Source organism: Electrophorus electricus, chromosome 18, assembly GCF_041902795.1.
Source record: "Electrophorus electricus isolate QZ-2024a chromosome 18, ASM4190279v1, whole genome shotgun sequence".
NCBI lineage: Eukaryota > Metazoa > Chordata > Actinopteri > Gymnotiformes > Gymnotidae > Electrophorus > Electrophorus electricus.
This window is the reverse complement of record NC_137514.1, coordinates 15,501,977-15,521,874: the sequence shown is the minus strand read 5'-3', so window position 1 is coordinate 15,521,874 and position 19,898 is coordinate 15,501,977. Positions and strand designations below refer to the sequence as shown.

Genomic DNA, 19,898 nt, shown 5'->3' with positions numbered 1-19,898 from the left:
ACATGCTTAGTACCTAGTAGCACCCGCTTTGGCAAGCATCACATTTTGTAAACACTTTTTCTAGCCAGCCAAGAGTCTTCTGATTCTTGTTTAAGGGATTTTCATCCATTCTTCATTGCAACAGTCTTCTAGTTTTGTGAGATTCCTGGGCTGTCTTGCATGCACTGTTCTTTTGATGTCTATCCACAGATTTTCAATGCTGTTTGGATCAGGGCACTCTGAGGACCATGGTAAAACCTTCAACTTGCACCTTTTGAGGTAGTTTATTGTGGATTTTGAGGTGTGTTTAGGATCATTATCCATTTGTAGAAGCCGTCCTCTTTTCAACCTCAGCATTTTTACAGAATAGTGTTATGTTTGCTTCCAGATTTTGCTGGAAATTCATTGAATCCATTGTTCCCTCTACCCATGAAATGATTCTGAAATGTTTTATGGCCTTCCAGACCCCTTATCTTGACTGCCACTATTCCTGTTAAGCACCATTTTATAATTACATTTCAAACTCATGAAATGGCAAACTGAAAACACATTGTTGTCTTCCTATAGCTTTCTCCTGTTTTATAGGCCTGAAGTATTTTCATTTTCATTTTGCTAGGCAGCGGCTTAGAAGAACCCATGGCTGCTGGTTTCTGGGACAAGCTTAGAGGAGTCTGGGTATTTATAAAGCTTTGAAATTTGCATCATGTGGCCTTTCCTAACAATGTTTGTAAACAAGCCATAAGCCTAACAGGCTAATGAAGGTCTGAGACTGTCGTCAAAGTTATTTGAGTGTTCAAATCTCCTAGGTACTCTTTTTTTTTTTCCACAATTGTATAAAACAAACTAATACACTGACATTGCTGAAAATGTTGAAAAGTGTGTTTCATCATTTTTGACCTGACATTTAAACAAGATGTGCGTGCACGCAAACATACACACATAATAATGGTGAGTGTATGCTACTGATTGAACTCAAACAAAATTAAAATGCTCTTTTGAATATGCAGTATCTTCCCTTTATGACCTCACACATTATCAAAGTTTACAAACAATAGAAGAACAATTTCACACAAAAGCAACATTTTCTGCAAGCATTGTTTGCTAATGGTGAATGCAGCCAGAAACTTTAAAGGTGCTGCATATGACAATACCCCCAGTTCTCTTTTTTTGCAGAATCCATGGGTACACATCTCAATGCCAAACAGCTTGTAGATGTGCATTTTTCCAGATGCTCAGAAGTGAACACGAGAACAATGATTTAGAAGAGGAGGAGGTGTCTGAAGGAGATGAGGAAGAATTCAACCCAGAGCATGGTGCATCATCGTCAGGTGAAGAGAAAATCCCTCAAGGTGAAACAAACATTTTTGTCCAAACTGTGGCCATAAGAAAGGTCTAGGAGAAGTGAATGAAATGTCTTTCATACCTCTACAACACTGGACCTGAAGTAACAGTGGATACAGACTGATTCCATTCAAAGGTACATTTTTAATTCCATATATGTAATGTAAACTGATATTCATTGTTAATTTTAGAATGTATTATTGTTAAATTAATTTTTTCATGCTTTTGTTTTATCTATTATTTCATGTTCATGTTTTATTTATTATTTTACTTCTCTTTATTGTTGTTGTTTACATGCCTTATGGATAGCGGTAATGGTTCAAAAATGTGAGAGGACTAGTATTTTGTCGTTGAATTCTTAATAGTAAAACATATAAAAATATATAACTGTTTTGGCCAAAATATTCATGACTACTGTTTCCTTTCAATATAATGCATTTAAACTTCTTTCTGTACATTTCTACAACTTTTTTAGGCTATGCTTTAGACTACTTAAAACATACCTCTCACCTCAACATTTCTCATAACTTCTCTTCTTATTCTTATTTGTTAATTAATGTGTTGATTGTTTTAATGTATTTTTTCTGCATCTTTGTCATAGTAAAGCGACCTTGAGTCTGTGACAGTTTCTATATAAATGAAACTTATTATTATTATTATTATTATTCTACAAGTGCCATGTTTCTGATGGAGCTCCACATTTTCCATTTAAATTGATGTATTTCTAAACCTAAAACGTGACTAAAAATACAAGTAAAACCGTCTAGTAGACCAATCGCCATGGGAGGTAATAAAATAGATGATCCTCTGCTTCCATCTTGTGGCCAAAATGGAAACATTCCATAATATTCAATCATTAAGGGCACCTAGTTTTAATCAGAATGCTGTCAGAATATAAATGTATAATGCAGAACAATTAGCCAGTTTCTCTTGGGAGAAACAACAACAACAAAAAAACAACACCAACAATAATAATAAACCTATGGAATGGGTATGTCCTTCTCAGAAATAATTTCTAGGCTTAGCTGACAGCCACTCTCATAAAGGTTTGTTTGCTTTTGTATCTGCTGTTGAAATAAACACAATAATTGTCTTTCATCATAAAAAGAAAAGCCCTAAAACAATAACTAAAAAATGCTCTGAAGACAAATAAAAATATTTATAGAAATTGACTTGCCTTTCATGATGATTCTTCTTTTTCTTCTTCTTCTTATTGTAAGCCTACTCGTGGTTAGTTATAGGAGACTTGCATTTATTTCTGTATGTATTTATTTTATTCATGTTCAACAAGCACTTAATATGTGAGATCAAAGCATGCTTTTCATGCATTTATTTCCATAATCTCATTATGGTCTTTTTTTTTTCCTGAACTCCTGAAGTTACCCATCTGGAACCCCATAGTTAATTTGTTTGCTGTACCATACACCAGGCCCTTTTAACAGATATCATATCATATAACAGTATCTACAGTGGCATGCAAAGGTTTGGGCACATCTGGTCAAAATGCATGTTACTGTCAACTGTTAAGCAAGTTGAAGATGAAATGCTCTCCAAAAGGCATAAAGTTTAAGATGACGCATTCCTTTTGTATTTTAAACTGAAACTTTTTTTTTTTTTTTTTTTTTTTTTTTTACATCTTTTACATTTTCAAAATAACAAAAAAGGAAAAGGGCCTAAAGCAAAACTTCGGGCACACTACATGCTTAGTACCTAGTAGCACCCGCTTTGGCAAGCATCACATTTTGTAAACACTTTTTCTAGCCAGCCAAGAGTCTTCTGATTCTTGTTTAAGGGATTTTCATCCATTCTTCATTGCAACAGTCTTCTAGTTTTATGAGATTCCTGGGCTGTCTTGCATGCACTGTTCTTTTGATGTCTATCCACAGATTTTCAATGCTGTTTGGATCAGGGCACTCTGAGGACCATGGTAAAACCTTCAACTTGCACCTTTTGAGGTAGTTTATTGTGGATTTTGAGGTGTGTTTAGGATCATTATCCATTTGTAGAAGCCGTCCTCTTTTCAACCTCAGCATTTTTACAGAATAGTGTTATGTTTGCTTCCAGATTTTGCTGGAAATTCATTGAATCCATTGTTCCCTCTACCCATGAAATGATTCTGAAATGTTTTATGGCCTTCCAGACCCCTTATCTTGACTGCCACTATTCCTGTTAAGCACCATTTTATAATTACATTTCAAACTCATGAAATGGCAAACTGAAAACACATTGTTGTCTTCCTATAGCTTTCTCCTGTTTTATAGGCCTGAAGTATTTTCATTTTCATTTTGTTAGGCAGCGGCTTAGAAGAACCCATGGCTGCTGGTTTCTGGGACAAGGTTAGAGGAGTCTGGGTATTTATAAAGCTTTGAAATTTGCATCATGTGGCCTTTCCTAACAATGTTTGTAAACAAGCCATAAGCCTAACAGGCTAATGAAGGTCTGAGACTGTCGTCAAAGTTATTTGAGTGTTCAAATCTCCTAGGTACTCTTTTTTTTTTTTCACAATTGTATAAAACAAACTAATACACTGACATTGCTGAAAATGTTGAAAAGTGTGTTTCATCATTTTTGACCTGACATTTAAACAAGATGTGCGTGCACGCAAACATACACACATAATAATGGTGAGTGTATGCTACTGATTGAACTCAAACAAAATTAAAATGCTCTTTTGAATATGCAGTATCTTCCCTTTATGACCTCACACATTATCAAAGTTTACAAACAATAGAAGAACAATTTCACACAAAAGCAACATTTTCTGCAAGCATTGTTTGCTAATGGTGAATGCAGCCAGAAACTTTAAAGGTGCTGCATATGACAATACCCCCAGTTCTCTTTTTTTGCAGAATCCATGGGTACACATCTCAATGCCAAACAGCTTGTAGATGTGCATTTTTCCAGATGCTCAGAAGTGAACACGAGAACAATGATTTAGAAGAGGAGGAGGTGTCTGAAGGAGATGAGGAAGAATTCAACCCAGAGCATGGTGCATCATCGTCAGGTGAAGAGAAAATCCCTCAAGGTGAAACAAACATTTTTGTCCAAACTGTGACCATAAGAAAGGTCTAGGAGAAGTGAATGAAATGTCTTTCATACCTCTACAACACTGGACCTGAAGTAACAGTGGATACAGACTGATTCCATTCAAAGGTACATTTTTAATTCCATATATGTAATGTAAACTGATATTCATTGTTAATTTTAGAATGTATTATTGTTGATTTATGTTCTTCATGCTTTTGTTTTATCTATTATTTCATGTTCATGTTTTATTTATTATTTTACTTCTCTTTATTGTTGTTGTTTACATGCCTTATGGATAGCGGTAATGGTTCAAAAATGTGAGAGGACTAGTATTTTGTCGTTGAATTCTTAATAGTAAAACATATAAAAATATATAACTGTTTTGGCCAAAAAATTCATGACTACTGTTTCCTTTCAATATAATGCATTTAAACTTCTTTCTGTACATTTCTACAACTTTTTTAGGCTATGCTTTAGACTACTTAAAACATACCTCTCACCTCAACATTTCTCATAACTTCTCTTCTTATTCTTATTTGTTAATTAATGTGTTGATTGTTTTAATGTATTTTTTCTGCATCTTTGTCATAGTAAAGCGACCTTGAGTCTGTGACAGTTTCTATATAAATGAAACTTATTATTATTATTATTATTATTCTACAAGTGCCATGTTTCTGATGGAGCTCCACATTTTCCATTTAAATTGATGTATTTCTAAACCTAAAACGTGACTAAAAATACAAGTAAAACCGTCTAGTAGACCAATCGCCATGGGAGGTGATAAAATAGATGATCCTCTGCTTCCATCTTGTGGCCAAAATGGAAACATTCCATAATATTCAAAATGTTATTTTGAACCATATTCGTAATGGTTCAAAAATGTGAGAGGACTAGTATTTTGTCGTTGAAAAGTTATTTGAGTGTTCAAATCTCCTAGGTAGTCTTTTTTTTTTTTTTTTTTTTTTTTGCTGAAAATGTTGAAAAGTTTGTTTCATCTTTTAACTTGATGCCTTTTGGAGATAATTTCATCTTCAACTTGATTAACTGTTCACAGTAACATATTTTGTCCAGGGGTGCTCAAATCTTTGCATGCCACTGTATGACTGCACTTCTATTTTGTTCTTTCAGAAGACAGCTTAAATCTTTTTATTAACAATTTCCTTCTTTACCCTCACAATATGTTCTTAGCCAAATCTGTCTTCTTCTTGATTATGCGATGGTCTATTTTTTCTACTGTGTGTATGTGTGGGTGCGTGTGCGTGTCGGTGTGTGCGAGCGTATTTCTGCATTTGCATTTCCTGAAAGAAAAGGGATGAAAGAAATAACTACAAAGAATAACAATAGCACTGGAAGAACAAGTACAATTTATCATTTATTTATTCAGGGTTTGACAAATATTACTGACACATGGTTCTAAGCTATCACTTTTGAACATGCCTTCAAATCACTTTGGCATCCACTGTTGGAAACACGACTATCGTTACAACACAAGCTTTAAGGTTTTCCACAAATTTAATAATAAATGGCTTACAGTTTTTGATTCCAAATGCAACTGTCCCTTCATGTCTCTTGAAGACAGAAATAAGTCAACTCTCATTTTGTTGTGGTTGGTTTTACAGTTTGGCCACAAGATGGCAGCAAAGGTCCATCTATCACAGCATCTCAAACAGTATTGGTGGGTTTTACTTGATATCATTTAGTTAATTTATTTTTCTTGTTAATTTATTTGAAATGTACTTCTATTCCTCCTCCTCCTCCTCCTCCTCTTCCTGCTGTTAATAATAATAATAATAATAATAATAATAATAATAATAATAATAATAATAATAATAGTGGTAGAGATAATGTTAACAAAAATATTCATGATAATAAGGTCATTTCCTTGTGCTGAGTTCAGGTTGCCCTCCAGTACCGGTTTCAAGCTTTACATTTTAAGTAAAGCTGCTTCACAGTGATGATGAAATTCCCAATACAGCAGATGATTCATACTCTTTACAACATTTTATTGAGCATTTTTTTAGACTGCAGTCTTTGAAGGCCTTTGAAGGCTATATTCAACCTTTAGGGCATACAAGTGTGTTTTCCTATGATTTACAAGCGTAGTGATGTCCTTTATTAATGCTTGAAAAGTATCCCATGTTCATTACTTTGGAGCATTCTCTGTCTGGGTTTTCATGTAGCAATTGAACATACACATCTAGAACTCTCTTGAGACACATTTCCAGGTCCTCATGAAAGGTCAGTATGATGTGCCATTGCATTGGAATATGTTCATTGGTCCTTGTTGTACAACAGTGGTTATCAGCAGCATAAGGCCTCAATGGATGAGGGCACATGGATGGAGTTATGGTATGTGAAAAAAGCAGTTAAGCTGCCACTGTTGCAGAGGAAGATGAAAGTGGGAAGACAGCAGATGAGTATGCACTGTGATTAAAAAAAAAAAGTTTGCCTGTTTTCTGTTTGTAGAGGTCATATGAGGTTAGACATAAAAGTAGGCCTAGACCATGAAGAATGGAATGAGTAATGTGCTATCAAAGCAGTTTGAGTTGCCTGCAAAGAATAGTTGTCTTCTGTAAGAAGCACAACGAGTGGGCAAATCACTAAACATCTCTTAACTGGACTATGTGGCTTTAAAATATGGGCCTTGACCCCACTGCCTCAATCTATTTGTGTGTTTTCCTAAAAATGTCATGCTCTGTCCATTTCTGTTATTAATTTGAAATTGAGATCTTCCAACCTAGCAATTTGAAACCCATCATGTTTCTCTAACCTGAACCACATGCTGTTCTTGGATTGGTGGGAACCCTAAGAGGCCTAGTGAACACACAGATTAGGAGTTTGCATATAATTTATATATTTTCCAGCAAGAGTCTTTAAACTTGGGGGTTTTCAGCACCAGTGCTGAGGATCTCCTTCCATTCTGACTCTTCTTCTTCTTAGTAGCAGTAGTAACAGTTGTAGACCATCTTATGCTGCACTGAATCTTTTGTTGTCTTTGCTTGTTTGTTTGTTATCGTTCTTTTTCTTCCCTTACGTTGTTGTTCGTTATTATTGTCTAAGCTACCTTATATTTTACATATATTAATTGTCGTTTTTGTGAAATAATATGAAGTTTTTATTCCAGTCTGGCTAAGTGTGGTGCTGGAGACGTTTGGAGGCGCGTGGTCTTTAGCTCCGCCTCCGCGAGTGCTCCTTGTCTTCAACCAGGTCCTTTAGAAGAGAATAATAGTGCCGCTCTGGGTATGGAGGCTTCATTATTTCACTTTTCTTCGAATAGTGCAAGAAGGCTAAGGGATGTCTGCCAGAGGAAAGGGTGGTAAGGTACTCCGTGACAACATCCAGGGTATCAATAAGGCAGCTATACGCCGTTTGGCTCGTCGTGGCGGTGTGGAGCCCATCTCCGGTCTGATCTACGAGGAGACCCTTGGCGTGTTGGAAGTCTTTCTTGAGGACGTCATCAGGGACGCGGTTACTTGCACCGAGCACGCTAAGAGAATGATTGTCACCGACATCGATGTAATTTATGCTCTTAGACTCCAGGGACGTACTCTGTACGGCTTCGGAGTGTAAACGCTGAGTTCCAACGAAACCAACGGCTCTTTTAAGAGTCACCCATGCTTTCAGTTAAAGCGCTTTTCCGTATATATATGGCTGCTTATAAGCGCTTAGTGCCTAAACACGTACAAAGGACTTTTTGTCCTATACTGAGAAGAGCCATAGCACGGTTGTAAACGTCTGCATGTTGCAGACTCCAAATCCCAGCCCAAAATAAGCCACGATAATGTTAAAAACATCTTTCCCAAAGTAAGAAAAGAAGCAAAGAATAAGTATTGTGGAGGCTTGGCTTGGCTTGGCTTTCTGCACCTCCTTCCTAAGATGGGGCGGGAAAGTTAAAGACATGGCAGGGCGGTATTAAGAGGTAAACGCTATGGAGTAGCGGAGCAACGATAGGCGGTTCCAGTGAGAGGCGGGGTTATTTTCTAGCTAATGATAGCTTGTCAAGATCGAGGAGGGGAGGGTATGTTCTAATTAGAATACCAGAGTCTAAATAAACTGGGTGTTCACTCCCCGTTTTTCATTCCGTTGTGGTTTATTTAACGACGAACGTCATGCCCGAACCAGCGAAGTCCGCCCCAAAGAAGGGATCTAAGAAAGCCGTGACCAAGACGACTGGTAAAGGAGGCAAGAAGCGCAGAAAGACCAGGAAGGAGAGTTATGCTATCTACGTGTACAAAGTCTTGAGGCAGGTCCACCCCGACACCGGTATCTCTTCTAAGGCTATGGGGATCATGAATTCCTTTGTGAATGATATCTTCGAGCGCATCGCTGGTGAGGCTTCTCGTCTCGCTCACTACAACAAGCGTTCGACCATCACCTCCAGAGAGATCCAGACGGCCGTGCGTCTGCTGCTTCCCGGTGAGCTGGCCAAACACGCCGTATCTGAGGGTACAAAGGCCGTCACCAAGTACACCAGCTCCAAGTAAAGCGTCATAGTGCAACTTGACTAACCCAAAGGCTCTTTTAACCCTTCTCAGCAGATGACTAGGCTTCATCTACTGCAAACAAGACAAAACATGTGAAAAGAATATTAATAGCTACTAATAAAATGTAACAGGAAATGTCAATGTGGGTAATGAAGATTACAACAATAGTTGCCATGGTGACTCGACATGCTTGTAGGCTACATCAGAGCCAATTACACATATTAAGCACTTCCATAAAGATGAAATTGTTAATACAAGACGACAAAGTTTCATTTAAATTACAAGCTACATACGGCCGAATAAAGCATACGAAAATAAAATTAATAAAACGCGCGGGAAAGGGGAAGAAAGACGACGGCACAGCGCACAAGAACACAAGCGCTACTTCAGCTACAACTTTCTTTTCTCGTTTTACCGCACATGCACACTCACACGATGGAAAATGTCTTTGGTGGAAACGTGGGTGGCTCTTAAAAGAGCCTTTGGGTTAGTCAAGTCGCACTATGACGCTTTACTTGGAACTGGTGTACTTGGTGACGGCCTTTGTACCCTCAGATACGGCGTGTTTGGCCAGCTCACCGGGAAGCAGCAGACGCACGGCCGTCTGGATCTCTCTGGAGGTGATGGTCGAACGCTTGTTGTAGTGAGCGAGACGAGAAGCCTCACCAGCGATGCGCTCGAAGATATCATTCACAAAGGAATTCATGATCCCCATAGCCTTAGAAGAGATACCGGTGTCGGGGTGGACCTGCTTCAAGACTTTGTACACGTAGATAGCATAACTCTCCTTCCTGGTCTTTCTGCGCTTCTTGCCTCCTTTACCAGTCGTCTTGGTCACGGCTTTCTTAGATCCCTTTTTTGGGGCGGACTTCGCTGGTTCGGGCATGACGTTCGTCGTTAAATAAACCACAACGGAATGAGAAACAGGGCGTTAACACCCAGTTTATTTAGACTCTGGTATTCTAATTAGAACATACCCTCGCCTCCTCGGTCATAACAAGCCATCATTGGCTAGAAAACAACCCCGCCTCTCACAGGAACCTCCTATCGTTGCTCCGCCACTCCATAGCGTTTACCTCTTAATCCCACCCTGCCATGTCTATCTTTAACTTTCCCGCCCCTTCTTAGGAAGGTGGCGCAGAAAGCCAAGCCAAATCTCCACAATGCTCATTCTTTGCTTCTTTTCTCTTACTTTGGGAAATGTTTTTAACATTACCGTGACTTATTTTGGGCTGCGATCTGCATGTATACAACATGCAGACGTTTACAACCGTGCTATGGCTCTTCTCAGTATAGGACAAAAAGTCCTGTGTTACAGCCCTTATCAATATAGGACATTTGGGCGCGTTTAGGCGGCCATAGCCGCACGGAACAACTCTTTAACTGAATGTATGGGTGGCTCTTAAAAGAGCCGTTGGTTTCGTTTGAACTCAGTGTTTACCCTCCGAAGCCGTACAGAGTACGTCCCTGGCGTTTCAGAGCATAAACCACATCCATGGCGGTGACAGTCTTTCTCTTGGCATGCTCGGTGTAGGTAACCGCGTCCCTAATGACGTTCTCCAGAAACACTTTCAACACGCCACGGGTCTCCTCGTAGATCAGACCGGAGATGCGCTTCACACCGCCACGACGAGCCAGACGGCGGATAGCTGGCTTAGTGATACCCTGGATGTTGTCGCGGAGTACCTTACGGTGACGCTTAGCGCCACCTTTTCCCAGGCCCTTACCACCCTTTCCTCTGCCAGACATCCCTTATAGACTTCTTGCACTACTCGAAGAAAAGTGAAATAATGACGCTTCCGCGCCCAGTGCGCCCATATTATTCTCGTCTAAAGGACCTGGTTGAAGACAAGGAGCACTCGAGGAGGCGGAGCTAAAGACCACGCTCCTCCAAACGCCTCCAGCACCACACTTAGCCAGACTGGAATAAAAACTCCATACTATTTCACAAAAAAGACAATTCATATATGTAAAATATAAGATAGCTTAGACAATAATAACGAACAACAACGTAAGGGAAGAAAAAGAACGATAAACAAACAAGCAAAGACAACAAAAGATTCAGTGCAGCATAAGCTGGCCTACTACTGTTACTACTGCTACTAATAAGAAGAAGAGTCAGAATGGAAGTAGGTCCTCAGCACGGGTGCTGAAAACCCCCAAGTTTAAAGACTATTGCTGGAAAATATAGGAATTAGATGCACACTCCTAACGCGTGTGTTCACTAGGCCTCTTAGGGTTCCCACCAATCCAAGAACAGCATGTAGTTCAGGTTAGAGAAACATGATGGGTTTCAAATTGCTAGGTTGGAAGATCTCAATTTCAAATTAATAACAGAAATGGACAGAGCATGACATTTTTAGGAAAACACACAAATAGATTGAGGCAGTGGGGTCAAGGCCCATATTTTAAAGCCACATAGTCCAGTTAAGAGATGTTTAGTGATTTGCTCACTCCTTGTGCTGTTTACAGAGGACAACTATTCTTTGCAAGCAACTCAAACTGCTTTGATAGCACGTCACTCATTCCATTCTTCATGGTCTAGGCCTACTTTTATGACTAGCCTCATATGACCTCTACAAACAGAAAACAGGTAAACTTTTTTTTTTATCACAATGCATACTCATCTGCTGTCTTCTCACTTTCATCTTCCTCTGCAACAGTGGCAGCTTAACTGCTTTTTTCACATACCATAACTCCATTCATGTACCCTCATCCATTGACGCCTTATGCTGCTGATAACCACTGTTGTACAACAAGGACCAATGAACATATTCCAATGCAATGGTACATCATACTGACCTTTCATGAGGACCTGGAAATGTGTCTCAAGAGAGTTCTAGATGTGTATGTTCAATTTCTACATGAAAACCCAGACAGAGAACGCTCCAAAGTAATGAACATGGGACACTTTTCAAGCATTAATAAAGGACATCACTACGCTTGTAAATCATAGGAAAACGCACTTGTATGCCCTAAAGGTTGAATACAGCCTTCAAAGGCCTTCAAAGACTGCAGTCTAAAAAAATGCTCAAAAAAATGTTGTAAAGAGTATGAATCATCTGCTGTATTGGGAATTTCATCATCACTGTCAAGCAGCTTTACTTAAAATGTAAAGCTTGAAACCGGTACTGGAGGGTGACCTGAACTCAGCACAAGGAAACAACCCTATTATCATGAATATTTTTGTTAACATTATTTCCACCACTATTATTATTATTATTATTATTATTAACAGTAGGAAGAGGAGGAGAAGGAGGAATAGAAGTACATTTCAAATAAAGTAACAAGAAAAATAAATTAACTAAATGATTTCAAGTAAAACCCACCAATACTGTTTGGGATGTTGTGATAGATGGACCTTCGCTACCATCTTGTGGCCAAACTGTAAAACCAGCCACAACACAATGAGAGTTGACTTATTTCTGTCTTCAAGAGGCATGAAGGGACAATTGCATTTGGAATCAAAGACTGTTAGCCATTTATTATTAAATTTGTGGAACATCTTAAAGCTTGTGTTGTAACGATAGTCGTGTTTTCAACAGTGGATGCCAAAGTGATTTGAAGGCATGTTCAAAAGTGATAGCTTAGAACCATGTGTCAGTAATATTTGTCAAACCCTGAATAAATAAATGATAAATTGTACTTGTTCTTCCAGTGCTATTGTTATTCTTTGTAATTATTTCTTTCATCCCTTTTCTTTCAGGAAATGGAAATGCAGAGATAGACAAACACGCACACGCACACGCACCCACACATACCCACAGTAGAAAAAATAGACCATCGCATAATCAAGAAGAAGACAGATTTGGCTAAGAACATATTGTGAGGGTAAAGAAGGAAATTGTTAATAAAAAGATTTAAGCTGTCTTCTGAAAGAACAAAATAGAAGTGCAGTCATACAGTGGCATGCAAAGATTTGAGCACCCCTGGACAAAATATGTTACTGTGAACAGTTAATCAAGTTGAAGATGAAATTATCTCCAAAAGGCATCAAGTTAAAAGATGAAACACACTTTTCAACATTTTCAGCAAAAAAAAAAAAAAAAAAAAAAAGTACCTTGGAGATTTGACCACTCAAATAACTTTGACCACAGTCTCAGACCTTCATTAGCCTGTTAGGCTTATGGCTTGTTTACAAACATTGTTAGGAAAGGCCAATTGATGGGAAAGGCTATGATGCAAATTTCATAGCTTTATAAATACACAGACTCCTCTAACCTTGTCCCAGAAACCAGCAGCCATGGGTTCTTCTAAGCCGCTGCCTAGCAAAATGAAAATGAAAATACTTCAGGCCTATAAAACAGGAGAAAGCTATAGGAAGACAACAATGTGTTTTCAGTTTGCCATTTCCTCAGTTTGAAATGTAATTATAAAATGGTGCTTAACAGGAATAGTGGCAGTCAAGATAAGGGGTCTGGAAGGCCATAAAACATTTCAGAATCATTTCATGGGTAGCGGGAACAATGGATTCAATGAATTTCCAGCAAAATCTGGAAGCAAACATAACACCATTCTGTAAAAATGCTGAGGTTGAAAAGAGGACGGCTTCTACAAATGGATAATGATCCTAAACACACCTCAAAATCCACAATAAACTACCTCAAAAGGTGCAAGTTGAAGGTTTTACCATGGTCCTCAGAGTGCCCTGATCCAAACAGCATTGAAAATCTGTGGATAGACATCAAAAGAACAGTGCATGTAAGGCAGCCCAGGAATCTCACAAAACTAGAAGACTGTTGCAATGAAGAATGGATGAAAATCCCTTAAACAAGAATCAGAAGACTCTTGGCTGGCTAGAAAAAGTGTTTACAAAATGTGATGCTTGCCAAAACGGGTGCTACTAGGTACTAAGCATGTGGTGTGCCCGAAGTTTTGCTTTGGGCCCTTTTCCTTTTTTGTTATAGTGGAAAAGAGTATTTTCCACTAGGTGTCCTAGATATCTCCAAAGTGCCCCAAAACCTCTCAAAATGCATACAAAGTCATTAGTCACTATATATTGAATGTGCAATGTTTTTTTTTCTAAAACATCACAACAATGATTAACAACTTACTAAAAGACAATATTAGCTTCATTATAGCTTCATTGCTATTAGGCTAAAGGGTTATATTGGTGAAAATACTGTAACACTGTAAATGCTGTAATACTGTAAAGAATTAATATTTTTTCATTTATACCTACAATTTGTAGCAGGATTCTGATTTTTTTACAGCTGGAAGCATCCAGTGGTTTGCAATGCAAATATCATAGCCAGTCTAGGCTAGAAGCCACTGAACCATCTCTCAGCTTCCAGCTCATAACTACACCCAAATAACTCCAGACAAACTTCATCTAAAATAAGCCTCTTCCTTTCCATGATGTCCAAAAGTATTGTCAATCAAATTATTTACTAAAAACAATCCATGACTGTGTCAGTTTCCCCAAACTGTCATATACATGCGTTACACTTTAGGACGCACTTTAAAAGCAATGCTTTGCTGAGCACATCGATGTACCTCACACAGTGGGGAAAATATAAAGCAAATGAGGACTCTACATTTTTGTCTAAGCATCCTGTTTGTTGAAACAGTTGCCAATCATGCCAACTGTGCCTGGAAACAGTTGTACGTAAATGGCTGAAAATCGGTACGCAGGTATTTATATTAGTTGTAAGAAGTTTTTGCGGGTAGATGGACTTTATTTTTAGAATATTCAATGCTATCAAGTGATGTATTTGAGTGTGACATCTCTGTCTTGCCCGCAGAACAGCTAGAGGTTGTGCATGCAATAGGAGCTTTAATTTGTTGTAAAAAATGATGTTATGGTAGTTCAAGCTTGGTAGATACTAGTGCACAGTTATGAAATGTAACTTAATTAGAACTTTTAAATAACATGTATATGTTCAAGCAAAGAAACAGCGTTTGCATTTTTGTATGTCAGGGTACAGCCCCTCTCCCCAAATGTCTCTCTGTGTTTGCGCGTGTGCGTGTGTTCGTCTGTATGATCACTCCCTCTCTGTGTTTCACACCTGCTCATTATTGTGTGTCGTTAGTGTCTGTATGTCCTGTATGCCCTGTGTCTACGTATAGGTGTGTCAATGTTTGAACCAGATTAGTTCGCTAACCACGTTGTCGTCTTTGTGTCGAATAAAAATGTTTGTTGTGCTAGACACGGCTTGTCTCCGCATATCACAGAAATATCGACCATCGAAGGATGCCGGGAAAAACGAAGAAGAAGGGGAAGAAGGTTCCTCCCTAGCCCTTAAGGGGAATCCTTCCACATTCCTGGGCACTCTGAATACTGCAACGACAGGGAAGAGTGCTCCGCAGGAATTGGGGGAGCTCCACGGAGTCCTACAGGCCCCTAACGAACCATGAGAGCTGGTACTGAGGAGACCAGTCTCAGGGTCCGGACACCGCGGTGTCCTATTACCCTTATGAGGAGCGCGATCGGAGTGAGTGCCAAACAGACACCAACCTCCAATCGGAATACACTGATGTCAGCTTCCGATCGGTCTCGGAGGTCTACCAGCAGAAGAATCCGGCGATGGAGATGGAGGAGGCTCTTCATAGGGATTCTCCTTCGGAGATGGACACCGTGTCGATGGACTCTGAAAGCGAAGAGCCTGCAGCACCCAAGGTACCACCGGCTCCGCTCCGGTACAAGCAGGCGGCCCAAATGGGGCTTGCAGGGGGTATTGTCCCCAGAGGAGGACACTCCCTCAGTGAAGGATCGCAGCACCAGAGCTCAAGCGCCTAAGCCGCAGCCACGCAAAAGCAAGAAGGCGGAGTCATCGGTGCCTGCCCCTGAGACGGGCCAATCAGCTAAGGCATCTCTGGAGGCACGCGCACTGAAGCCAGAGCAGCCACCCCCATATAAGTCCTGTGTCTACGTATAGGTGTGTCGATGTTTGAACCAGGTTAGTTCGCTAACCCTGTTGTCGTCTGTGTCAAATAAAAACATTTGGTGTGTTAGACACGAGTCGTCCCAGCATCCTGCTTTGCCTCCACACGTCACAGTACATATATGTCCAACCCAATAGGACTGGCTTCTGTCAATACTGGATTGGCAGTTCGGTTACCCCTTAACAAATGGGTGGTTGCGCCCCTAGTTAGAAATGTTAAGCATAATGACATTTTGGCAATAATGACAAGTTACGCAGGGATGCAGAGTGATTGAAATAAAGACTTTCAATACATATTTATTAATGAATATACAAAAACCTAGAATATTTATTAAAATTTGTGGAGCAGCCTGCTGAGGTTAAGGGAGGGTGGTGTGTCTCAAATAGTCAAATAGTATTCACAAAACAGGCTGTATATAAATGTTTGTGAATTTTAATTGTACATATGTTTAATAATAGATATTTTAATACATTTATGAATAGGAAATGCGACAGAATAAAAAATAAGCATTAAAATTAATATCATATTAGTCTGAAATTTACATAAAATTTTCATGTTTACATTTACATTTACAGCATTTAGCAGATGCTCTTATCCAGAGCAACTTACAAAATTGCTTTGTCATTTACTCAAAGATACATCCTAGCGAGTAGAGTAGGTTAGAGTCCAATATACCAATGAGCTGTAGACTTACAGGGATCACTGCTGATGCCCAGAAGTACAAAATACATAAGGTCTATCTTAGACAATGATAAGTGCAATAAACAGTAAGTACTCAGAGTTTGTTAGACAACATCAGTGAAATAAACAATACCCTACAATAAGTACTATTTTCAGTTAGTCAATATAGGACTATCTATATATAACTATAACTATATCTATATATAACTAACTATATATTCATGTTGAGGATAATAGGCAAATGCAAGCTGAGAGCACATTATACCCATTTTTGAATATTAACACCTTAACACCTGATTAACACCGGATTGGAGAGGGAACCACCAATTTTACAGTACTACACCAATTGTAAACATTTACACCGATTTGAATCAACATTTTTTTTTATTTGAACTAGCTCTTAAAACAGTGTAAGCAATTATGGAAAGATATTCTAAGCCCTGTTTTCTGAATACTAACATGTAAAGAAGTCCTAGTAGTAATAATAATAGTAGTAGCCTACTACAACACTTTCTAATTCCCTTTATGCACACCGTTGTTTTTACCATATTGTCCATAACGTCTTACCAATTCTTAAAACCCCCGACTGCACTTACAACCTTGTAAAATGAAACTCAGAAGTATGTACCTATTTGATGTTCATTTATTTTATATCACTTCATGCTTCCATAAACTGCTTTGACTTAATTTATACTGCTTGATTTTATTTCGTTATTTCATCATAATTAATAATTTGATCAAATTAGGATTATTTAAATAATTAATTTAATTAATCATTAATTTAATCATTTATTTGTTGTCACGTTGCCCGAGTACCGCAGGACGTGGAACAGAATGCACAGACTCTATCGACATTGTGAAACATTTAATGACACAACATGTAACAGATAACGGTGACACTCACACAACATCAGTGAACAATGAACATACTCACACTTAACACTAACGATAAAGATTGCTACAAACATGGACGCTAACATATGTTCTGACTGACACATAGACAAAGACCAACGGTGAGGCACGCACTGACGTGGGTTTAAATAGACAGACACACACTAACACTTAACTCCGTACAGGTGCGTACTTTCACGGGGGTGTGGCTCCAAACACGCGTGAACCCCCCTGCATGCGGCAGGCCGTATCACGTGACTCATGGGGTGGGGAGTGTCCCGTGACATTTGTTTACTTCCCTATTTATGTTTAGCTGATCATACATAATGAAATTTACATGTTAAATTAGTCTCCAGTTTACACTGGATTGTCTATGGATTGTTTGACCTTGGACTGTTCATACAGTTTCAATTACCCTGGCCGGTACCCAGCCAGGACTCCCAGTAATTGTCACACCGTTCCTCTTCCACATTCAAAAGCATCAGTTCATTGACTATTGCACAGAAGTTCTTCATTTTCACATCTTCATTATCATTTTCTCTCACTTATTCCATCCTCAAAGGTGCCTGAGTCAAGTGCTTTGCATTGATGGTTCCGACAATCCTGCATGATTTGCCCTCTCAGCTATGCTACTAAAGCACTGGTTCTTTTGAGTGTCGACCAACTAACTCAACCCTTTCTCCTGGCTTCAAGAAAATGTCACAAATATAATATAACAAAGGGCTTGTAAAGTGTACATGGTACCAAAAATGGACATTACACATCATTGAGGAAAATTTATGAAATAATTTATAACATAGAAAAATCTGGAATGTGTCCCCTTTAGGAGAAAACTGAATGGCTACGTATTTTCCCAGCCATGAAAATACCAGTAAACTCCTGTAATATCTGTAATGTGGAGCGATCATGAGGCGGACACATGCTGAGAAGAGCCATATTTATCAAGGGCAAATACATAATCAGAGTCATAGTCATGGTCCAGGGTCAAGGAGCCAATACGAAGTGTTGGGGAATACATAATAAACTACATGAAACAAAACACAATGACAAAAATGGGATGCAGGCTATAACAAAAATACAAGCAACACGAACAGGCTACAATGCTCACTCGCAAAAAGGCCCTTTGCATGGGAAATAGTAAAATCCAGTCGTCCTTTAAGAATATGGACTTTTAATAAGTCTTACAGATCTACGTATTCTGGGCTGTGAACTCTGGGGTATTTTATGGTCTTTGTGTTTATGGTCTTTATGGCCATGTGTCCTTGCAGAAGTGATAAATCTTTCTTACAGAGTGGCTTTGAAGAACTGATAATAGGGTTGAGGTGCCATCCTGGCAGAGTCAAAAGAGTTAGTGATGTTGTGTAAAATACATTAGTAGTTAATGATGCTGTGTAAGATATATTAGCAGTTAATGATCTTCTGTAAGATACATTAGTGTTTAGTCATGCTTTGTGTCTGTCATGCCCTCACCAGCAAACCAATCCCAGCACTCCTCACCAGTGTCACGTACGCAGACCTGAACGTCCCCCGTTTCCCTAGCAACCGAGTCACTTCCGGGTTTTCGTCCGTCTCCATGGTTCCGTGTCTTCTCCCTTTTGTGTCCAGCTGTTCCGAATTTGTCCCTAATTGCATTCCTATGTAAACCCCATTCCTGCGTCTCTTGTTTGTTGGTCATTCATTGTCTCTACTAAGCTCATGGTTGTCTCAGATTACAGTTTGTTTGTTCTTGCTCCTTGCTTGTATGTAGTTTGTATATTCCTGTTGAATCTCGCATCTTGTTCCTTGCCTAACGTTCATGTTTTCTCCCCACACTTCCTGTTTAGTTACCCTCGCTGTCTATGTTGCTATCCTTGTTTAGTTCTCTGTTGTTCCCTCTTCTGTAATATTTTGTCTAACTTAGTCTCGCCCTTACCCTAGTAACCTGTTATTGTTCTGTTAGCCAGTTCCTCTTGTTTGTCTGTCTTTTTTTCTTTGTTCTATTCGGTATGGTTAGTCTGTGTCTGTCTGTTAAACACATTCTATCCCATCCGCCCCATATATTATGGTTTACCTAGTTAGTTCAGTTTTGCTTAACATCCAACGCGCCGCCACTTCGCAAGTGTGTTTTGTTCTCCACCCCTCCCGCGATACAGCCAACCTCACAACTATGCACCGTTTCAGATCACTTGACTATTATGTGGACCTGTTCCTCACTTCCATTTTTGTATGCATGTTCCATGTTTGCACTTGATTTGCAAAATCTTGTTTCTCCTTTGCATAAAGCTTCAGAGCCTTTCAGTTTCTCATGTACCAACCTGTTTGCCTGTTAATTTGAGTTTGTTTGCTTCACCCTTATGTATTTTGCTTGTTTATACAGTTTTACAGTACTACTCTGGTTTTCCTTTTGTCGTTTGTATTTCTGTCTATACTTCAATTAAACCTGAGTACTATTTATCTGCATTTGACTCTCCTCTCTGCTCTACATGACAGAAGACTTGACTACTCTCAAGGTAAACATTAACCCCAAGGGGGAGGTTTGTTGCACAGCCAGCAGTGCAGCAACTATCAATGCTCCTCAAAATACACAAACAAATTTACAGAGAGAACTGTATCGGGTTATTCTCTCTAACA

The 19,898-nt window shown here is 39.0% G+C and overlaps 4 protein-coding genes across 4 annotated transcripts; 2 read left to right on the top strand and 2 right to left on the bottom strand.

Annotated features, from left to right (window-relative positions):
* Nucleotides 1-7,641: 7,641 nt before the first annotated feature.
* On the top strand, nucleotides 7,642-7,917 carry LOC113568370 (histone H4-like). The gene has a single exon (XM_026996562.2). The coding sequence runs from the start codon at nucleotides 7,642-7,644 to the stop codon at nucleotides 7,915-7,917; it is 276 nt and encodes a 91-aa protein (XP_026852363.2).
* A 523-nt stretch (nucleotides 7,918-8,440) lies between these two features.
* LOC113568371 (histone H2B 1/2) lies at nucleotides 8,441-9,088 on the top strand. The gene has a single exon (XM_035534802.2). It carries the CDS (start codon nucleotides 8,457-8,459, stop codon nucleotides 8,829-8,831), a length of 375 nt encoding a protein of 124 aa, XP_035390695.2. The 5' UTR covers nucleotides 8,441-8,456; the 3' UTR covers nucleotides 8,832-9,088.
* Nucleotides 9,089-9,222: 134 nt separating this feature from the next.
* LOC118242693 (histone H2B 1/2-like) lies at nucleotides 9,223-9,717 on the bottom strand. Its single transcript, XM_035534808.2, has one exon. It carries the CDS (start codon nucleotides 9,715-9,717, stop codon nucleotides 9,343-9,345), a length of 375 nt encoding a protein of 124 aa, XP_035390701.1. The 3' UTR covers nucleotides 9,223-9,342.
* A 472-nt stretch (nucleotides 9,718-10,189) lies between these two features.
* On the bottom strand, nucleotides 10,190-10,618 carry LOC118242697 (histone H4). Its single transcript, XM_035534813.2, has one exon. It carries the CDS (start codon nucleotides 10,578-10,580, stop codon nucleotides 10,269-10,271), a length of 312 nt encoding a protein of 103 aa, XP_035390706.1. The 5' UTR covers nucleotides 10,581-10,618; the 3' UTR covers nucleotides 10,190-10,268.
* Between the last annotated feature and the right edge of the window lie 9,280 nt (nucleotides 10,619-19,898).

Coding starts and splice junctions, on each gene's coding strand:
- LOC113568370 (XM_026996562.2), top strand. CDS start 7,642: ATGTCTGCCAGAGGAAAGGGTGGTAAGGTACTCCGTGACAACATCCAG.
- LOC113568371 (XM_035534802.2), top strand. CDS start 8,457: ATGCCCGAACCAGCGAAGTCCGCCCCAAAGAAGGGATCTAAGAAAGCC.
- LOC118242693 (XM_035534808.2), bottom strand. CDS start 9,717: ATGCCCGAACCAGCGAAGTCCGCCCCAAAAAAGGGATCTAAGAAAGCC.
- LOC118242697 (XM_035534813.2), bottom strand. CDS start 10,580: ATGTCTGGCAGAGGAAAGGGTGGTAAGGGCCTGGGAAAAGGTGGCGCT.